The sequence below is a fragment of the Podarcis gaigeae genome, assembly GCF_964106915.1.
Source record: "Podarcis gaigeae genome assembly, chromosome: 1".
In the NCBI taxonomy this organism is placed as follows: Eukaryota; Metazoa; Chordata; class Lepidosauria; order Squamata; family Lacertidae; genus Podarcis; species Podarcis gaigeae.
Window position 1 is genome coordinate 21,077,356 of NC_139678.1, and position 22,488 is coordinate 21,099,843.

The following is a 22,488-nucleotide window of genomic DNA, read 5'->3' on the forward strand; positions in this document are numbered from 1 at the left end:
GGTTCGGGTGGAACTCATCGGGTGGAACTCATCGGGTGGGGCCACCGGACTCAGAAGGGACCTGTGGAATACCGGGTGAACCTTCAGGGTTGCAGGCAACCAGAGACGGAATGCCACAGGCGAGACCTGGTCCATGATAGGAAACGGGCCGGTGAAATGGGCGTCCAGCTTCTGCGAGGGTCGAGAAGGGTGGAGGTGGCGAGTGGAGAGCCATACCAGGTCACCGACGTGGAGTTCCGGCCCCACCTGGCGGTGGCGGTCGGCCTGGGCCTTGTACGCCTCCTTGGCCTGGTGCAGTTGCTCCATCAATTGCTGTTGCTGGGACTGGAGCTCCTGAAGCCACTCTGTCACTGCAGGGACCGCGGATGCCGGCAGCACATCCGGAAACAGCTGTGGATGAAAACCGTAACTGGCCTGGAATGGGGTCTGCTGGGTGGATGCATTCACCGCGTTGTTGTAAGTGAACTCTGCCAATGCTAGGTGGTCGACCGAGTCATCCTGCTGGTAGCTGCAGTAACACCGGAGGTACTGTTCCAGCACCGCGTTCGCCCGTTCCGTCTGGCCATCGGTCTGTGGGTGGTAGGCTGATGAGAGACAGACCTCTGTCCCGAGGGCCTGGTGCAAAGCTCGCCAGAACCGGGATGTGAACTGAACGCCCTGGTCGGACACCACACGCTCAGGTAGGCCATGCAGGCGGAAGACATGCTGAAGGTACAGCTGAGCGGTTTCCTTAGCTGAGGGCACGGATGGGCAGGGGGCACAGTGCACCATCTTAGTGAAATGGTCAGAGAAAACTAGAAGGCAGGTGCAGCCACGAGACGGGGGTAAGTCCACTACAAAGTCCAGAGAAACCGTGTGCCAAGGATGTGGTGGAACCGGCAATGGCTGAAGAAGGCCAGGGGGTCGCCCAGTAGGGCCCTTGGCCCGCCGGCAGACATCATAACCAGCGACGTAGCGAGCCACGTCAGCCTTCAGGCGGGGCCACCAAAACTCACGGCTTACCAGATGGGTGGTCTGATACCACCCAAAGTGTCCCGCGGCTGGGGCATCATGGGTCATCCGGAGAACCTCAGCCTGCAGTGGCCCTGGCAGGATGTATAGGCGACCGTGGTGCAGCAGAAGGCCCTGATGCAAGACCAGCCCTGGATACTGAGGGCATGACCCTTCAGCCAGTTCCCGGAGTCGTTCCTGGGCCCAAGCATCAACCCGCTGCTGTTCCAGCACCCGAGCCTGCAGTGGCTCAGCCTCCTGGGTGGCCAGGAATGCAGCCGGTGGTAGGATCGTGGTGGGTACTGCTTGCTGTACCATGTCTGCGTTGTCTTCAGGTTTCCGGGACAGGGCATCCACCTTCTGGTTTTGGGAGCTAGGGATGTAGCGGATCCGGAACTGGAACCAGGAAAAGAACAACGCCCACCGGATCTGCCTTTGGTTCAGCTTGCGGGTGGTCTGGAGATACTCCAGGTTCCGGTGGTCAGTTCTCACCTCCACCGGGTGTCGTGCCCCCTCAAGATCGTGGCGCCAGACCTCAAAGGCCACCTTGATGGCCAGTAGTTCCCGCTCCCGCACGGTATAGTTACGCTCCGCTGGAAGGAGCTGGCGGAAATAGTAGGCGCAGGGTAAGAGTGGTGCATCAGGTCCGTACTGCTGAGACAAGACGGCACCGAGAGCCGTACTGGAGGCGTCAGTCTCTACCACAAAGGGTCGAGAGGGATCAGGATGTTGCAAGATCGGCGCTCTCTGGAAACAGGCCTTCAACCCCTGAAATGCCTCCTCTGCCTCCTTGTCCCAGGAAAACGGCGTCTTGGGGCACAGTAGCCGGGTCAACGGGGTGGTGCGATGAGCATAATCTGCAATGAAGGTCCGGTAATAGTTAGCGAACCCCAGGAATCGCTGTAGGTCCTTGCGGTTCCAAGGTGCCGCCCATTCCCGAGCTGCTGCCACCTTCCCAGGATTCATCTGCACCCCATCTGGAGAGAGTCGGTGACCAAGGAAGTCCACTGACCGCTGATGGAACTCCCACTTGCTGAGCTTTGCATACAGACGGTGCTCCCGCAAGTGCTGCAGCATGGTCTGGACATGACCCTCGTGGCGAGCCGGTTCACGGGAGAAAACCAGAATGTCATCCAAGTACACCACCACGTACTTGTCTAGCAAGTCCTGGAACACATGGTTGATGTACCGTTGGAACACCACGGGCGCGTTGCACAATCCAAAGGGCATAACCAGGTATTCGAACTGCCCGTACCGGGTCCCGAATGTTGTCTTCCACTCATCTCCAGCTCGGATCTGAATTAAATTGTAGGCCCCCCGGAGGTCTAGCTTGGTGAACACCTGCGCCCCTTGCACCCACTCCAGCAACTCCAGAAATAAGGGGCAAGGGGTACCGGTCTGGGATGGTAATTTTGTTCAAGTCCCGGTAATCATGGCAAAGGCGGAGCTCCCCACATTTCTTCTTAACAAAGAGCACTGGCGCAGCGGTGGGCGAGGTAGAAGGCCTAATGAAAGCATGCTCCAGGTTCTTGCACAAGAAGTCCTGCAAAGCCTCGCGCTCTGGCTCTGTTAGAGAGTATAAGCGACTCACCGGCAGGGGTGCTCCGGGCTGGAGGTCTATGCCGCAGTCAAAAGACCGATGCGGCGGCAGCTGGTCTGCCCCCATTCCTCGAACATGTCTTTGTAGTCCCGGTACTTGGCGGGCAGCATGGATGCAGCCTCCTCAGTGGGTGCGGCTGCTAGCATCTCGGACCGAGCATGGGGACATGGGTCTGGGAAGTGCACAGTCTGATTGACCCAGTCAATCTGAACATTGTGAGCCTCTAGCCAGTCCATCCCAAGCACCAGGGGGAACCGGGGCATGCAGGCAATGTCAAAAGTTCACACCTCCCGGTGCTGCTGGAGACACAGAATCAAGGGCTGGGTCTCTGAGTGACAGCACCCGAACGCAGGAGCCGTCTGTCAATTGCCTCCACCTGTACCGGTTCTGGCTTGTTCTGAAGTTGCACCTGATGATGAGCGGCAAAGGCAGCGTCCATATAGGAGCGGGTTGCCCCCGAATCTACCAGAGCGTGGGTAAGAATCCAGGGCCCACCTAGAGGGTAGAGATGCACCGGAACCATGAGATGTCGCAATTCCACTGGTGAGGGCCCCTCTTGCATGGTTTGGGACCCCAGGTTGCTAGGGCCTTCAGCTACCGAGGTTGGCGGTTTTCCTGCGACTGGCATCTTCCCGGGACAGGATCGGGCGTAATGTCCACTCCCACCACAGTAAAGACACAGGTTCCCCTCCCAATGCCGCGTCTTCTCCGAGGGAGAGAGGTGAGGTCGTGCAGCCCCGAGCTGCGTTGGCTCGTCCGGCAACTCGGCTGTGGGCATGGACCTGCTGGGAAGGACTGGAACCAGGAGCCGGGGGTGCTGGCGGTCCCGGGCCTGGCGACGGTCCTCCAACCGATCGTCTATCTGCAGGCTCCGCTGAATAAGGGCGTCCAGCATGGTGGGACGATCCATCATGGCCAGCTGGTCCAGTATCTCATCCGAAAGCCCCTCAAGATACTGGTCCCGAAGTGCAGAGTCATTCCAAGACAAGTCTTGCGCCAACAGTCGAAATTCCATGGTGTAGGCGGCCGCAGTGGACTTGCCCTGTTTCAAACGCCTAATTGCCCGGTTGGCCTGACTCTCCTTCTGGGGGTTGCCGAACACGGCCTCCAAATGGTTGCAAAACCCCATATAGTCTGTCAGCAAGGGGGAGTCTTGCCTGAGCAGCGGCAACGCCCACTTGGCCGCCTGGTCCTTTAACAAACTAATCAAAAAGTGCACATTGGTGCGGTCGTTAGGGAAGTTCCGGGCTCACCCCTGAATATACAACTTGGCCCGGGCGAGGAACATGGGAAAGCTGGCCGGGGCCCCATCAAATTTCTCTGGCAAGGCCACTGGGTACTTCCCTGAAGCTGGGGCGTCGGCCACAGGAGCCGGTAGGGCGTCCAACCGCTGCTGAAGTGCCATAACCGCATCGCTGAGCTGTTGCACGGTGTGAGTCAAGGCCTGGTTCTCCTGGGCCAATGCCACCAGGGCAGCTGCCTGGTCGGCCATGGCTTCTGGCTTTTCCTGAACGCACCCCAACGAAGGGGGAGTGCGGGTGTGGCGGGAGCAAACTGTGCTGGTCCTGGGGGGAAGGTTACCATTGGCGTGGTCAAAGTCCGGTCCTGGGTCAATAGCCTGGAAACAGTTCTGAAGGAGCAGGGCGAGGTCCGAAGCAGGAAGCTGGGCGGGGACAGGAACACTGGAGGAACAGGACTGGATGCTGGCTGAAACAGCTCTTCATCGACGTTGCTCCCGCAACCTGGGACCGGGCTGACTGGCCTTTATCTTCTCTGAGGCCAGGGGCGGTCCCGGCCCCCAGGGGACCCGCCTCTCCTGGCCTTAAGGCGAGCACTCCTCCTGGGAGAAACCAGTTCCCTTCGCCTCTCTGCCCTGAGTCTCTGCAGTTCAGGAGAGGCTGAAGGGTTACTGGGCCCAGGGGGAGACTCACCTGCAGGCACTGAGTCCTCAACCACCTCTGGAGCCAGAGTGGAATCACCTGGTGCCTGCTCCTGAGGATCCGGCACAGGTGCAGGCGCTTCAGAATCAAGGCCCTGCCCCAGTTCAGCCGGCCCTGGAGGCGGGGACTCCTGTGCAGGCTGGGATTCCTCTGGTTCAGCCTCTGAATCGGAATCCCAGGCCATCACAGACATAAGTCTTTCGACAGAACTTGCCAAAATGGCGACGCTGTTTTTTACTGCGTCATCCCAAAGCTCTTATACTTTCCACGATCTCCTTAAAACATGCTTTTGGTTAGAAAATTATCTCCACACAGTCTTAAATCATCAGCTTGGGTCATTTAAGTGGCATTTCTGACTTGTGCGAGGGATTCTTGGTTAATCACATAGAGAAAAGAAAGGAAAGTTCCCCCCATCCAGTCCCGTTGCCGACATACCAAGCCTTGGTGTGTCTTCTCATGATATATTCCTGTTTATCCAACCCGTCTTCTTTCTCAGAGATCTCTTCAAATACCAGTCTTTACTCCCCATTCTTCCTTGAAATATGTGCATTAGCTTCCTCCTAATTGTTTCTTTTGAAGTTGCTGCAGCTAGAGGCGCGAATCAGAGACAGCGTCCAGGAGAGCCGAGGTCCACACAAGGGCTTTCTGCGTAGTGCCCCCACCCCCTCATGTTCAGGGGTGGTATAGGGCACAGCAGGCAAGGGCAGTCCCCCCACTTGCTTGGGGGGGGCGGGAGGCTGCTTACTCCCATCACAGCCTCTTAATTACCTCGCATGGGTCACAGAGATGTTATTGTCGGCCATCTTCCAATGTGCCCCTAGTGGCACCCCCTGGCCAGAGTATTTTGCCCCAATGCATCCTCCACTGTCTTCAGTTTCCCTTTGTCCGGCAGAACAAACCAGGTGACAGCACCTCCTCTGTAGGGAAGTTCCACTAACCAGCAAGACAGGTGTTCATCGCGGAGATAATTGAGAGTCTCGGTTTTGCCCATCATCTTGACTTTCAAAGTTGTCTTTGCATAGACAAAAAAGGCTTCTTCCCAGGTAAAACGAGCTTCAAAAGGGTTCTCCCAGTTGCCTTGAGAGAAAAAGAATAGGTAACTGCCTATTTGAGGATTAATCTTCAAGCATGAAAGCAATGCGTCACAAGTGCAGTCAAAGGAGAAACTAAAGGAAAAATTAGAATTTGGTACTGAAGCGGGAAGGTGTAAACATGAAGTCCGCCTTCCGCTTTTTGTAAACAGATTAAAGCAAAGACCTTCTAAGCTAAGAACTGGAAAAATTGTGTTAAAAGGACTTGATTCCTAACGTCAAAATTAAGAGAACTCCCTCCCTGAGTGGCAGGAGAGGGGAGGGAAGAGGGGAAACTAATTCTTTGCCTGCAAAAAAGAAAAACTTTGAAGTTTTTAGAAGACAGAAAGGAAAAGACAAAAGGGGAAAAGCAGGGTCCCATGGGCCAAAATGTGGACTAAGTAGAGGGGCACTGTTTCCTTTGGTAGAAGCATCCAGGGACAGGAAATTTGGTGCCCTACAGATGCTATGCCCTAGCTGGCATGGCAATGGTCAGGGATGGTGGAAGATGTAGTCCCAGAACATCTGTAGGGGCAGAGCTTTGTCACCCCTCCCTCAACCCTTGCCCTTCTTTAAAATTGTAATATTTCAATGAACTTATGTATTTTGGAACTTTCAACTCTTTTATACTTTACAAACTCTCAAAAATTGGTCTGTAATATACTATTACAAAAATCAGTTCAAGACATGCAACTTTAAAACCACCCATTTGAAAGTGATAACTTTTCCACCATTGCCTGCCAGATTATGTACTTTAGAGAGTAAATGTTCCTTTGTTTGTCATTCCTGCTATCTTCAGGTGATTAAGCAATTCAAAGCATTAAATATTTGTTACTTATATTTTTTCAACATACCTTTGAAGTAGGCATAGTTCGCAATAAACATGCTAGTGCCTTGAGCTACGTTTCTAACCATTTCGGTTATTTTCCCACGAGTTTTCTTCTTCAGATAATCATTTATCTGCTTTTCAGTCACTACATTGTCTTTGAAGTCAATAGCAAAGATCTCAGAATTGTAGAAACTTTGGAGATCATTATTGTACTTAGTGGCTATTTTGAGGCCCTTAGTTAAGTAGAAGGTATTCCCTATGTTCATCTTGCCTGCTTTCTTTGACGTGGTCAGCACCTTAAGGAGCTGTTGAAAACCTGTATGTATCTTGCTTGTGTCAATTGTCGTCAATCCAAGTCCGCTGTAGATCTGATTTTGGGTTTTAGACTTAGCACCCAGGCCAAGTGCTAAGAAAGCCATGGAGATACTCACAATAGAGAATAAAATATTTTTGGCACCTTGACGTGAAGTTACGTGTTTGGAGAATTTAAATGCAAAGTCAGCAATGCTGCAAGCTAGCTTTTCTTGAAGTGGATCTGTATCTCCATGACCATTGTGGACTTGAAGGACAATCAGTAGCAAGGAGAAATGGATGGCGAGTTTCATTGTGATTTGAGATTTGCTTAAAACAAACAAACAAACAAACAAACAAACAAACAAACAAACCGAACATAACACAACACAGAATATGTTAGCACTCTCCTTTATAAACCCACTGAGAGGAATTCATTTTGATCAAACGCAAAATTCATTGGGAATGAGACACCATTATTTGTGAGTGTGGCCCAGTTCTACAGAACTATGTAACAGAAATAATTCACTCTGCATACAGGGATGCAACCCACCATCTCCAGCAGGTTAGCGTGATCTCCTCACACACACCACCACCCCCCCCCCAAAAAAGTGGCCAATCATAAACATTTCCATCCTTGTCCCTTTTGTATCATGAATTGTGAACAAACGTTCCACGGATCCTATTTTATACCTAAAGTAGGTTTATTATAAAATGTTCCCTGGTACCTTGGCATTTGGTCTGAGGGGCCTGAGATGTGTGGTTTTCACTCTTGCCCATAGAGTAAGCTCTCTTGCTGGGTTGCATTCAGTTTATAGCCCTGGCTAACTTCTACTTCCTGCTGCAGCAGGAAGGTAAGGGCAATTAGGTAAGGACACCTAGCTGGTTTGAAAACCGCAAAAAGTACAAAACTGCCTTGGCCGCCCAGTTGGAAGAGAGATGGCAGCGGGGTGTGTGTGTGTGGAGCGTGACCTTGTTGGCTCTCCCTGAGGTTGTGGAACACAGTAGCTTTCTGGATTGGCTCGGGGAGATGGTGGATGGGGTGGGAGCACTGTATTGTTGCACCCTACCCAGTCTCTGAGATTCAGCCTACAGCCTGTACTAGCTTCCATGTGCTGCCGCTGGAACCAATTAGATCAGGGTATGTTTACTTATTCTTTTTGTTACAAACGCGTCCTTCTCTAATGGTCTGCTTCAGTGGTAGCTAGAGGTTAGCTACATGTTCTGATCTGATTGGATCCAGATGTCCACGTGGGTGCCTCACAAATTCAAGTCCAGTGGGTTGTAGTTTACTAGTGGGATTTAGGATAGTTCAGCCCCCTGAGTACGGGCAGTTTTGTCCGTTGAGTGGGTGATGTTTGATATTTTACTATGTTTTACATAGGCTGTAAGCTACCCAGAGTGGCTGGGAAAACCCAGGCAAATTAACATTCTCTTTGGATGCCTCAGAACTCAAATACCGTATTTTTCGCCCTATAGGACCTAGTTTTTTGAGGGGGAAATAAAGAAAAAAAAATTATTCCCTCCCCGAGGTGCGGGGCTGGGGCGGGGGAAGCCCGAGCTTCCCCCACTCCCAGTCCCCAGAACAGGCTGCTATCCGCAAGCCGTGGGAGAGCTGCGCAAAGCCGGAAGCCTGGGGCGTGCTGAGCTCAGTGCGCCCCAAGCTTCTGGGTGCAGGCAAGCTGTCTGCTAGCCGTGGGAGAGCTGCGCAAAGTCGCACAGCTCTCCCATGGCTTGCGGACAGCTTCCAGAAGCCTGGAGAGCGAGAGGGATCGGTGCGCACCAACCCCTCTCGCTCTCCAGGCTTCAGCGAAAGCCTGCATTCACCCCATAGGACGCACACAGATTTCCCCTTCATTTTTGGAGGGGGAAAAGTGCGTCCTATAGGGCGAAAAATATGGTACTTTACAACTGGTTTTAAAGAGAATTAATTGCTGAAATCTTTAACATGGACCAATGCTTACTCTTACACTATAGTTTATATTCAGAAACCAATGAACCTCTTAACTTCAGAAGAGAGTTTGTATTATATCTCATATTGCCTGATCAACCTGGACTATTGATAACCACCATCTCGACTATACTCAGTGGCGTAGCGTAGGGGGTGCCAGGGGTGCCGGCTGCACCGGGCGCAACATGGGCGGGGGGCGCACTCGCACTAGCAGCTCTCTGCCGCTACTAAAATCCACGGGTTAGGGAGCCCGCGCTCGCTCGGCTTGGCGAGGAGGTCGCGGAAGGGGGAGAGCAAAGCCTTCTGCCACGGGCCAAAAAAGGAGAGGAAGCCAGGCGGGTGGGCGGGCTGGCTGGCGGGGGTCTGGCTGCGCCTGCTGCTGCCGTTGCCGCTGCTGCCGGGGCTTTGACAGATTGGCGAAGCGGAGGGAGAGGAGCTTTATGGTAATTGCGGCTCTCTCTCCACTGGCCTTCTGGGTAGTGAGCCGAGCCGAGCAGGGAGTCTGGCGAGGGGGCGGGAAGAGACCTTTCCCCCTTTTTCCACCTCGCCTGGTCAAAAAGGAGAGCGGAGTCTCCTCAGGGCGCCCTCAGGCAGGGCAGGGCAAGGCAAGCAGAACGAGGAGGAGAGAGAGGGGAAGGGGGGGGAAGCAGCCAGGAAACGCCGCGGTGTGGAGGGGGAATCAATTAAGGAGAGAAAGTGAAAAGCCTTGGAGAAAGGGAAAAAAGGAAAGAAAAGAGGCAGCTCCGGGAGAGCGCGGGGGAAAGAGAAGCCTCGCTGCTGCTGCTTGGGAGAGTAAATTACTGTACTTGCCTTGCCCCGGGTTAGGGGGCGCAAATTACTTGCCTGGCCCCGGGTGCTGATAACCCACGCTACGCCGCTGACTATACTTGTTACACAGAGGGCTCAAAGGAACTTAACGGCGGAATTAAAAACATGAGCATAAATAAAAAAATAAGCAGGTTTTGACATCCTAAAAACTCTGTAGATGCAGGGGACAGCCTTCTTCAACCAACTGGGAATCCCACAGAATTGCAAATATTGAATTAGATGGGAAAGTGGCTCTTTGAGGCTGAGTTAGTCAACATTGTGTCATTGTAGTCATTGTTCTCAAAAGATGAACCTGCTCTGAAAGTCCATTGTCTCTAGTTAAAACCTTCCTGATTAATCATCTTTGATTGACTGACTACCTGCTCATACTACTTTTTATTATTATTATTTCTTCCTACAAATCTATTTAAGATCAGATATTAGCATTGCTCATCTCTCCATTGCTGTTTTGCTCCAGCTACAGATCCTTTGTGGGGAGTGTTTCTGCAGGATCACATGGGTGTCCAAATATACATGTCTGTCCGACCATCCCTCCCATTAACAATGGTCACCCTCTGGTTAAAAGTGACAACAACTGGTCCTACTTAAAAATACCCCAAAGTAAAATTGACCTGGGCAGAATATTCTACAATCAGGTTATTTCAGCGGCTGGCAGCAATAATGTTTTGTTTTCATCTTTGCTGTGCTGTTTACTGGGGGATGAAAGTGCCACAGTCGGATCCTCCACACCAAGGGAGTCTTTAGCATATGTGCCACCGGGGTGCAAAGATCCGCCCAGCACCCCCAAATTTAGTTTAGCCCCCAAATTAACTTTTATTATGCTTATGTCAAACACCACGCTTACGCCTTATCTCTTGTTTATGAAAGAAGGGAGGAGAAAGAAACAAACTTTTTTATTTGCTCATTTATTCTACAATGCACTTATACTCATTGAGTCCGACAAGTGCTGCCCTTGTGAATGACAAGCGCCGCCACTGGAGAAATGAGTGCACAAAGTCGAAAGTCCTTTAGTGAAACAGTAGGTATACATTGCGGTAATGCCTAGGTATATATGTATTTGGTTTTTCTAGCATGATCAAAATTATTTATTATTTCATAACAGGTAGATCGTTAAGAGCTTAGGCAGCTTCAGCGGTGGCCCTGCTCCACACTGAACCAGCATTTGTCAAGACGTGGCTTTAACCAAACTGAGGTCAGTGAGCACATAGAGATTTCCATCATTTCCTCCTGAAACCCAGGAGAGCATGGATCACAGATGATCAAGCTCTTAAATATATATATATATATATATATATATATATAACTTCTAAAAAAAATGCATGAATTATGCCAAATGTTTTAAAATGTCAAGCTGACGTTTTCTATTGTGCAGAAGCTGAGGGTCACATAAACAGCTACATCCACCTAGAATTCAATTGACCTTCCCACCATAAACTCATCCCAGTTATGCGTCCTGATCTTGCTAAGACCATTGAAGCTGTAACATTTCCGTGTTCTGATGAGTACTTATCAGATGCTCTACCTTCCATGCTTATCTCATCTTCCTATATGTGTTCTGTACCCATATAGATTGCAAGCGTGCATACTGTGCCTCTAACGCTTGTTCTGTTTGTTCTGCTAGTTTCACTGTCCATTAGTTCCACTTTTCCCTATTCTTGTGCCAGCCTATTATACCAGTATATCAACTTAGTAGAGTTCCACACGACCCTATATCCTCGATGTATCTAGTTTCCCCCATCTCCTAATTCAGTTAGGTACCTTCAGCAATGAGCAATGTTTGCCTCCTTGGCAGCCCATTGAGGCATCTGGCCTTTTCTCCTTCTGCCGGCAGCTATGAATTATGCTTAATTTAACCTTGAGAGAGCAGAACCTAGTATTCAAATAATTTCAATCAATAGTGGGGGCTTCAGACATGCTTCACATCCATTCCCAAAACAACAACAACAAACATATGGTTACATGAAACATACTCAATAAACACACAAGACGTAACTGGCTGTACTTTTGAATAATAAGGTATACTATTCATTAACCCTGATGTTGGGAAAGATGGAGGGCACAAGGAGAAGGGGATGACAGAGGACGAGATGGTTGGACAGTGTTCTCGAAGCTACCAACGTGAGTTTGACCAAACTGCGCGAGGCAGTGGAAGACAGGAGTGCCTGGTGTGCTCTGGTCCATGGGGTCACGAAGAGTCGGACATGACTAAACGACTAAACAACAACAACAACAACATTCATTGTATCAAATTGTAGATTTCAATGGAAGTTCAACGGAAAAAGCAGAAGACCCAGTGGATCATTTCATTCTCTAGTCAGTTCATGCATAAGGTTCATACAATGAATAGTATAGCTTATTTATTCAAAAGTACAGCCAGTTACATCTTGTGTGTTTATTGAATATTTATCACATCCATTCCCATCTGCCTTCCAACTTGGCCATAGCACCAAAACTGCCTTGGCTGCCCAGTTGGAAGACAGATAGCAGTGGGAGGGGGTGCAGAGCATGACCTTGTTGGCTCTCCTTGACCTCTCTGAGGTTGTTGAACACAGTAGCTTTCTGGATTGGCCCGGGGAGATGGGGGGTGGGAGCACTGTATTGTTGCACCCCACCCAGTCTCTGAGCTTCAGCCGACAGCCCTTCCATGTTCTGCTGCTGCTGGAACCAATTAGATCAGGGCTTGTTTACTTATTCTTTACATTACAAACATGTCCTGCTCTAATTGGCTGCTGCAGTGGTAGTTGGAGGTTAGCTACCTGTTCTGATCCAATTGGATCCAGATGTCCATGTGTACATGGGCTCGACTCAGCTATGCCACTGCATCCAATTCCAGTGAGTTGAAGTTTGATCCTGGGATTTAGGACAGTGGAGCCCCCTGGGAATGGGAAATCTTAACAGTGGAACGGAAAATGTGTTACAATTCAGTGGGATTAAAGGGAGGATGTGGAGAGTAGGAGTCCCTCTGGAAAAGCAAATAAAATAAAATAAAAATCTATATGGATGCTTTAGAACAGAAACGAGTTTTCAGTTCCTTTGAAACTGATCCAAATGATGAAACCTTTAACTTGGACCCAGGTCTACCCTTGCAATTTAATTTATATATTCAGTGATCAAGAAAACTGTTGGTTTCCGATCAGAAATTAGTGGCTATCTAGCACAGCATCCTTTTCTCAGCGAGGTCAACTGGAAGCCTCTGGCAAATCAGCAAGCACAAGAGTACTCTTCCCTCTTGGTTTCATACTGCCTCTGAAAGTGAAGGCAAAGCATAGCCATCATGGTTGGTGGCCATTGACAGCCCTCTCCTCCATGAATTTTTCTAATCCTATTTTAAGGCCATCCAAGTTGGTGTTCTTTACTGCCACTTGAGGGAGCACGTTCCATAGTTGAACTGTGTGCTGAGAGAAGAAGTCCTTTCTTTTCTCCGTCCTGAACCTTCCCCATTCAGTTTCTCACTCACCTTTTATCTAAACAAAAAAGTCCCACATGCGGCAACTTTACTTCATACAGGAGCTGCTCTTTGTCATTTCTGAACCTGTTCTGCCTCTGCAGTATCCATTTTGAGGTGAGGCAGCCAGAACCGTACACAATATTCCAAATCATCTTGGGGGGAAAGTACAAGTGGAGTGCCACAGGATTCTTTTCTGGGCTCATTGTTGCTCAACATTTTTATAAATGGCCTGGATGAAGGGATTGAGGGGGATGATAATCAAATTTTCAGATGGTTCCAATCTGGTAGGGGGAGCTAATGTCACTGAAGATATAATGGGCATTCAAGATTTCCCTAACAGATTGGAGTGCTCAGCCCAAACTAACCAAGTGAATTGTAATAAAGATAGATTTCAGGTTCTGTACTTAGGCAGGAAGAAACAGCTGTAAAAAAAATAAGATAGGAACACCTGGCTTGCCAGTAGTATATGTGAAAAAGAACTAGGGGTCTTCATAGACCACTAGGAAAAGTGTGATGAAGCAGGAAGAAAAAAAAAGGTAATGCTATTCTAGGTTGAATCAAAAGAAGAACTGTGTCCAAATCAAGAAAAGCATACAGTCGTACCTTGGAAGTCAAACAGAATTTGTTCCAGAAGTTGAAAAGTTTGACTTTCAAAGTGCAGCTTCTGATTGGCTGCAGGAAGCTCCTATTTATTTATTCTATTTATGAAAAAGCAACATTTCCCTCTTCTTACACAGCTCAGTAGTTAGGCCACATCTATTTTTTCCCCCTTCCAAATAATGACCTCATGAACTTAATGGTTGCTGCTGTGACTAGTTAGCTGTTCTGATCTAATTGGTTGCTGCAGGAGGAGGGAGATGCTATCCGGAGCTATAAATTGAAAGCAACTGGGAAAAAAACCTGCTGTTCAAGCAAGACGGGAGTCTCGGAATCTCAGCCCAAACAATCAAGCATCAAGTGCCAAGCGGCACTTGGGAACACTTCCAGAAAACCCAGGTCTGTACAAAAGGGATGGGTTCTGTCTGAACCTGAGTGGTAAAAGACAGTTTAAAATGATTGCCGGGGGAAAGTGTGCAGGATCTGAAGAGTGCCTGGTTCAGAATAAATCATCCATTAGGGATGAGGGTGAAAATGTTTATGATACCCTAAAGGAATAGTCCTAGGTGATAAATCTGCAGGATCACTTACCGTAACAACTCCCCAAACATGCCAGTCTCCACTTCAGTGTGCCCTCCTTCCTTATGCAGGATGGGCTTTAGCTAAGAACTGCATAGGAATTTTGGAGAGAGCCCCTAATTTGCCTGGGACTCCTCTTTTTCACCTACTTCATCCTGCTGGGAGTACTTTGTTGTACTGGTGTATTTTTTTGTAAATAATTTTTATTAATTTTTCATTAATAACAGTCCAATGCAGCAGGGAAAAACAGAACGAAACCGACCTGGGTCCTTAAGAGACACGATGGGCCCGCAAGATACTAGATGCTTCCTGCGGTCAGAGAGAAATAAACTAGACGACAACCAAAGTAACTTGAAGCGAAGCAGCTGTGAAGCCTGACCTTTATTTTGATAGAAAGCAAGTGCTATAGCAGGGTCCTACCCAATCCAACAGAGAGACAGGCAAGACCTCGAACAAAAGAGGACCGAAACTTTTATAAGTTTCAAAATTACATATGCACAGCTCTAAAAGTACATCATTACTACATCATAGATTCGTCACACAAGGGGAGATTTGGTGGCAGTAACCTGAGTATGGGGAGACTGCCCCTTCCCTCCTCATGGCCTTCACCAGACACCTATAGATGAAGACAAAAGGGATATTTACAGTTTCCTGACACTCCCAGTCAGGTTAATCACAGTCTCTTTGTTTAGTCAAGACCCAAATTCCTTCTTGGGTAGTCCATCTTTGTTCTTGAGATGGCTACCTGTCTGAAACCTGGGTCTGATATTATTTCTTGGGCAAGGCTCGCTGAGTATGTGATCTCCTGCTTTGGGGGTTATGGTTGCCAGGTTCACATCTCAAGCCCTCCCCTTTGGTAGCCATCTTTCCCCTTAGCAGACTAAAATTGGAACGGTGAAGATCCATGGAACGGTCAATTTATAAGAATATTTTGAAAGTTTGTGCAATTGCAGAAGGCCCTTGTAGACAGGAAGTAATTAATTACAGTGGATACAATGTATCAATTCAGTTACGCTAATCAATTGCTCTTTGACATAGTGGGTCAATGAAGGGAGCATATGGGAAGACACTGCAGTACCAGTGTAGTAAACACAAGATGGCGCTGTTTGGTTGTGTTCATTGGTCCGTGCTTGACAGGTCATTTAAGTAAGTTGTTTTGAACCCCCAGTCTACCTTGCCCTTCGGCAGATCGCTTGTCTCCCGTTGAGTTTTTTCTCCTGGCTGCCCTTATTTGCAGGGGCCGTTTCTTAACACTAAAAACTATTATTAGGGGAGCAAGTTCTTTCTTGGACATGAATGCAGATTGTTGTACAAAGTTTTTCCTAGGTGGGTTTGTGGGGCGCTGATGTTTGTCCTCTGGCTTTTGACAGGAACGGAACTGCTGGAAGCGCTGCCGGTTCCTGACTCCGTGGCATGTCTGGCCACCCCCTGGGTGTCCTTGCATGTTTGCATAAAGATCACCTCAGTCATATGCCCCAGTTGTCTGAAGATTTGTATCTGTTAAATAAACTGTCTTTCCTTATTTTCCTGTCTGACCGCTTTATGTTTTTTCTTACTGCTAAGAGTATTGCAACAGTGTAAAGGGAAATGGCAATCTAATACCCTTAGGGATATTTACAGTTTTCACATATTCAGTTACATAGTTGTCAACTTCGTTATATACGTTATATATATATCGTTATATATATTTGAGAAGATACATTTTTGAAAGCATATCTGACAGTTTCTTGGACCGGATCAAAGTCACGCTCTTTATTCAGTTGGTCCTTATTCTTTTCGGTAGCCAGAAAGAAACCTCCTTTAAAAGCAGACACACATCCTGTCTTGTCCTGATCACAGGCCACATTACTACAATACCAAATCATACCAAATCATAATACAATCAAAAGAGCCAATTACCGTATTTTTCATTCTATAAGATACACTTTTTCCCTCCTAAAAAGTAAGGGGAAATGTTTGTGCGTCTTATGGAGCAAATGCAGGCGGGAGGCTCTGCTCAGCGCTCCCTTTAAAGAGCCGCATAGAGCATGTGTGTGGCTCTTCAGGGCTTTTCCCCGAGGAGGGAGAACGGCTGCCCTGCTTCCTTCTAGGGAAAAGCCCCCAAGAGCTGCACACACACTCCTCGTGCTCTTTAAAGGCAGCATGCCTTAGCTGTGCGCAGCCTCTCCCAGGCAGGGGATGAAAGCTCCCCTTGCCCAGGAGAGGCTGCACGCGGCAAGGCAAGAAGCCAGGACAACTGCGATCCCGCTGGCTGATCTAGGTTTTGGCTTAGCCACGCAAAGCCTCCACAGGGCAGCGGGGAGCTATCCCTGGCTTTTGTGGGAGGTGGGAAAATGGACAGAGCAGGCAGCCCCCACCTCCCAGAAAAGCCCCCAAGAGCCACACTCCCTTAAAAGAGCACACGGCTCTTGCGGGAGCCGTACAGTGGTACCTTAGGTTACATATGCTTCAGGTTACATACGCTTCAGGTTACAGACCCTGCTAACCCAGAAATAGTGCTTTAGGTTAAGAACTTTGCTTCAGGATGAGAACAGAAATCGGGCTCCGGCGGCACAGCAGCAGGAGGCCCCATTAGCTAAAGTTCAGGTTAAGAACAGTTTCAGGTTAAGTACAGATCTCCGGGAACGAATTAAGTACTTAACCTGAGGTACCACTGTATTCAGGGCTGTGTAGGAAATTCCCTTTCAGGCAAATTGGCTATGGCCTGAGGGTTTTGTCTACATCATAGCAATCATCACATGTTTGCTGGTTTAGGCACTGGGTAACCTTGGTCTTGGCTGGAGGGGGCGTTTGTACCCTCACCTCACCTTCCCCAAATAGGGTACCCCGATAAAGGGATCTGTGTAGGAGTTGCTTCTGTCCATATGCCCAAATGGGGACCTGAGCCTCAGTGCTCCTCTAGGCAGCAATCCCTGCCAGGATTACCCCATTAGATGTAAGTCATAGGAACCCCCACTGCTGGGTTGACCCTTGAAGTCATTTCTGGCAAACGGTCCATAAGTAAATTGTTACCCATTGCCTAGGCCAAACCTCTTCATCTGTAGTCAATAAAGTTGTGGCCTGATTTGATCCCATACTGATTGTGTGGTGCCCTTCATTTCTGGTCCTCATGGTGAAGTGGCAGGGGGAATGCATGACCTGGGTCTGCAACTTTCTGCTTTGTGCACGTGTGGGCACTCATTAATCCAGGTTTATCACTGGGGGCCTGACTGGTATCTGTGGTATGCAGTATCTTCTACCAGCCTTTGTTTGAAGGAACTTGCACATTTTGCCCCATAACATTCTTTCTAGGGGGGGGGGAGAACATTACTATTCTTGAAAGCTCTCTTTGGGGTTCCTACCCAGGGGCACCAGTGAAAGCCTTTGCAGATGCCATTGAACCCACAGGTGCCAGGAAAGAAACTCCTGGCTTGATTTCAGTAACTCAATCACTCATGTTGTTCCCCTGAAATACACTGAAGAAAGACAGAAAGATGGACGGACGGAAGGAAGGAAGGAAGGAAAGAAGGAAGATACCAAATGATTTTGCAGACAACTCAACTAGTGTTTAATTTGTTTGGGAACATGTTATAGCAATGGCCCTAGTACCTGATACCTAAAAGCATCTTTTCAAACATGCCTCATATTGGAAACCAAAGTTTTCTGTGCTGAAGCACAAGTTGTTCAGTCATGTCTCAGTAGGATTATTCACTTTTCCTGTGAACAAGACGGTTTCCCCATAAACAATTACCATCAGAAAGGGGCGGTTGAACTTAATTTCAGGGGGCACGGAGGAGGGGACACTTTCAAAAACAGTAGTAGCTGCAGCTTCTGTGCCATTCTCATGGACATTTAAGTAAGCCTTGTGAATAGCCTGCAAAGAAAGATAGCAATACTTCAGTACAACATAATGACTGAATCAGGGTTTTAGTATGAGAAAATCTAGTTCTTCGAAACAGACAAATCCATTGAATGTCTTAAGAAACAGCTTCACGTGGTCACTTCTCATTCTGATTAGCTATTAATCTAGTCCTCCTAATAATCTCTAAGCATCATATTTTTGTATCAGTCAGCTTCAAGGAAGTGATGGAATTTTCAGAAAAACTTGCATGTCCCTTAATGATGATGAGAAGCAAGATCCCTGTCTGTTCTGATGGTTGCCCCCCCAAAAGCTCAGCAACTTTGAGGTTCATTCCCCTCCAAAAGCTGAACAACTTTTGTCTCCAGATTTTAAATTCTTGAAATATGCTGCAGAAACATAGTGTATGTGTACACATGGTTAATCAAAGGTTTGTTTGTTTGTTTGTTTGTTTGTTTGTTTGTTTTAAAAAGAGACAATGCATGAGCAGGTCAGACATAAGCAGGTACGTAATACAAGTACGTAATACAAGTATACAAGCAGGTACCTAATACATATAAATTACATTCCTCCTCCATCCCCACTGCTAACTGCAGTCTTCGCAAAGCTAATGTAACCTAATTGTCTGCTCATTAGCATTCAGAAGTGAGGAAGCTGGCCCTCCTGATGTTGTTAGATCCCAACTCCCCACAACCCCAGGCTACATGACCAAGGGTCGGGCATGATGGGAATAGGAAGAAGTAGAGCTTCAGGGTCTCTCAATAAGTTCTGTTGGGAGACCAACTGCATTGGGGCTTCCCTTCAACTGTCTTCAAGCAAAGCTGGGATACAAAATATGTTTGGCTCCTCCTCTCCATGAGAGATGGGATCGTGGTTCAAGTACTCTAAATCCCAAATTATATTCATCTGAACCTTCAGACAGGTGTACCTCTGGCCTAAAATGCAGGGTGAAAGAAAATATAGAGCCTTTGGATAAGAGGGTGAATTTGGAAGAAGAAGAGTTTGGATTTGATATCCCACTTTTATCACTACCCAAAGGAGTCTCAAAGCGGCTAACATTCTCCTTTCCCTTCCTCCCCCACAACAAACACTCTGTGGAGTGAGTGGGGCTGAGAGACTTCAAAGAAGTGTGACTGGCCCAAAGTCACCCAGCAGCTGCATGTGGTGGAGCGGAGACGCGAACCCGGTTCCCCAGATTGCAAGACTACCACTCTTAACCACTACACCACACTGGCTCTTGGAGGAACCTACCTTGGAAACCTTCAGCTCAGGCTTCCCAGTAATTCCAGAGAGGTCTGCTCTGTTTGTGAATACCTCTGTAATATTCATTTTTCTTAACATCTCTTGGAGAACATAGTTGCTAGAGATTGTAAACCTTGGAAGGGCAAGCTCTATTCTCCTGTTGAAAGAAGAACCAGAGGCTAGTGAGGTATTGCATGGGGTGGGGTGCATAATACAAATAATGACAATTTACATTATGGCTAGAGTATAATTGCTAAAAGGATTTAAATTTTAAAATGGTAACATTGCTAAAAAGGAATATATTAGTTTCATTTTTGTAACAATGGGATTGTATCCACTACTAGTCCCACTCATTCCCAATGAAATGAATAGACAGGACTAAAATAGCTCTGTTACTATGACTACCCTCACCTGATATAGCCAGGTGAGGGTATAAAGGCTGTTCCTGGGGTGTGGCCATTGTCACACGCTGAGCCACATGCTAGAAGCCACAGATGAGAGCTGAGTGCAGGGGGGACGGACCAATGGTGGATGAACTACCCAGAAGAAGCATGACGTGTCCCCCATCAAGGGAGTAGCCAGGATTTATTTTAGAGTGGGGCAGGCTTTATGTTATGGGGGCAAAACAGAGTTATCAGCGACACAATTGGTCAGTTAGTTAATTTTTTTGTTTTTTTAGGCAGGGAAGCTGCCCCTGTGGCTACACCCATGTCCCCCATCAGCTATATTGCCCCTCGCCTAACACCACATTAATAATAATAATAATAATAATAATAATAATAATAATAATAATAATACCCCACCCATATGGCTGGGTTTCCCCAGCCACTCTGGGCGGCTCCCAACAGAACATGGAGGAGGAGGAGGAGGAGGAGGAGGAGGAGGAAGAGGAGGAGGAGGAGGAGGAGGAGGAGGAGGAGAAGAAGAAGAAGAAGAAGAAGAAGAAGAAGAAGAAGAAGAAGAAGAAGCAGCAGCAGCAGCAGCAGCAGCAGCAGCAGCGATAAAATATAAACCAGGGGGTTGGACTCGATGGCCCTTGTGGTCTCTTCCAACTCTATGATTCTATAAAACATTAAAAACTTCCCTAAACAAGTGGTCAAGATGGTCTTGTTTATCCCATAGTCATCACATTGGGTTCCAACAGAAATCAGGCATGGCTCGCACTCTCTGGCTTCTGCCTACTTCAAACCCACACACAAACATTTCCCCTGGCCTTTGACCTTCTCACCACCAGTCAGGAAAAGGAGATTGTGTCACAAAGCAACTTCCTTTTTTATACGAATGACCCATACTTAGGGGCCATTATGGTCCTGTCCTGGCTAATTCCACAATGGAATCGTTCACTGATCCAGGAATTAGAAGGGATCATAAAGCCTAACTCCATCCCTCAAACTCACATATTTGCACATGCATTGAAAAGTGTGTCTCTTTCCACTATGATCTCTTACCATGGTTTCACCAATTTCATCCATTTTAACAAAACGTCTTTGCTAAGAGCATTTTCCAACTGCTTCATTTTTCCTTGGTCAGGAAGAATAAAGAATGCTGAAACGTTGCCCTTGTAAGGGAGCTTCACAACCTTGCAGGATAGGATGTTATCACGGTAAGTCTCGAACCGGCTGTCTTTGTTCATCATCGGGACTTTGACCGTTGTTTCCTCATCCACATAGAAGTCACCTTCACTTGTTTGCAGATAATTGAAAGGATTTTTCCAAAAGGCTCGTGGAAATAACAATAACAGCATACATGTCATGGAGGGGAGTGAGGAGAAAGAGCAAACCAAAATAATATTTTACGCATAAAGGTGAATAGCTGTTTCACACAGTCTAAAATCAGGAATACATCAGGATTGACCTTCCCCCGTCCCCTGGAGTGTGAACAGAGACTGGGGGGTTGGAAGGCTGCCAGGGCAACTGGGTGTGAGCTGACAGGAAGAGTCTTGAGCAACGGTTGGTGGGAAGAAGAAGAAAGAAGGCCTGGGAACCATCTTTGGGCAGGCTGGCTGAAGGTCTGAGCAGGAGATATGCCATGGCTGCACTGCTGTGGGAGACAAGCCCCTCTTGAAATGACCTTGCTGCAAGATCTGGACTCCCTCCATGCAGACTGAAAATGTAAATAGGTGAATAAACCATGTTTCTTAGAGCTACAACAATCTCCCTGTGTCTCAGTTCTCCAAAAGAGAACCCCATGGGCTCTTGTTGCAGCTCGGCACAGAGTGTGAGTGCCCCACCACCACTGTTGTAACAATATGTTAATAAAGCTTTGCCTCTTCCAGGTAAGCAATGCGGTAACTTCATCATTAAGATGTGGGGGCAAAAGAGAACAGATGCTACTGTTCAGCCTTATTTTAGCTATTACACTGGTACCTCGGGTTAAGAACTTAATTCGTTCCAGAGGTCCGTTCTTAAGCTGAAATTGTTCTTAACCTGAGGTACCACTTTAGCTAAAGGGGGCCTCCCGCTGTCGCCACACCACCGGAGCACGATTTCTGTTCTCATCTTGAAGCAAAGTTCTTAACCCGAAGTACTATTTCTGGGTTAGCGGAGTCTGTAACCTGAAGCGTCTGTAACCTGAAGCGTCTGTAACCCGAGGTACCACTGTACAGCTTTAATCCAAACCCCTAATCCTAATGGCTGGTGGGGTTTGGATGAAGTGGCAGTGTCCCTCAACTCTGCAAGCCTCCTCTGGTGGGGAGCCTCTTTCCTCCATGCACCTGATCAAACAGTGGGTAGAAGCTACTGCTGGTGCTACCCCTTTCTGTGATCGCCAAGTAAGTGACGGGCAGAACCGGGTCAGATACAGATGTGTGGACTACAATTTTGAAAAAAGGCTATTTAATTCTTCAATATATTTAATTCTTCTATATTATATTATATTATATTATATTATATTATATTATATTATATTATATTATATTATATTAATACAGTGGTACCTCAGGTTACATACACTTCAGGTTACAGACACCGCTAACCCAGAAATAGTACCTCGGGTTAAGAACTTTGCTTCAGGATGAGAACAGAAATTGCACAACCGCAGTGCGGCAGCAGTGGGAGGCCCCATTAGCTAAAGTGGTGGTTGAGGTTAAGAACAGTTTCAGGTTAGGAACAGACCTCCGGAATGAATTAAGTACTTAACCCGAGGTACCACTGTAATATTATTATATATTAACATACTCAGAGCCTTTAATAAACGCTCATGTTTTAGTGGTATCTTGAGACACATGTCTTTATAGCTCTGTTTCTACTTTAGTGCCCAATTGCTGAATCACATTTCCAGGAAAAT

At 47.7% G+C, this 22,488-nt stretch overlaps 1 protein-coding gene across 4 annotated transcripts in view; it reads right to left on the bottom strand.

The window, feature by feature from the left end:
* Positions 1-17,646: 17,646 nt before the first annotated feature.
* The window catches only part of LOC310842607 (kallistatin-like), a 121,998-nt gene continuing 117,156 nt past the window's right edge, over positions 17,647-22,488 (bottom strand). For all 4 annotated transcript variants that reach the window (XM_083734663.1, XM_083734666.1, XM_083734665.1 and 1 more), the window contains 3 exons: positions 20,652-20,922; positions 19,213-19,360; positions 17,647-17,976 (listed from right to left, as the gene is read on the bottom strand). In XM_083734663.1, the coding sequence (XP_083590789.1) occupies positions 17,791-17,976; positions 19,213-19,360; positions 20,652-20,922 (605 nt within the window). In that variant the 3' untranslated portion in view covers positions 17,647-17,790. The remainder of the gene's footprint in view (positions 17,977-19,212; positions 19,361-20,651; positions 20,923-22,488) is intronic.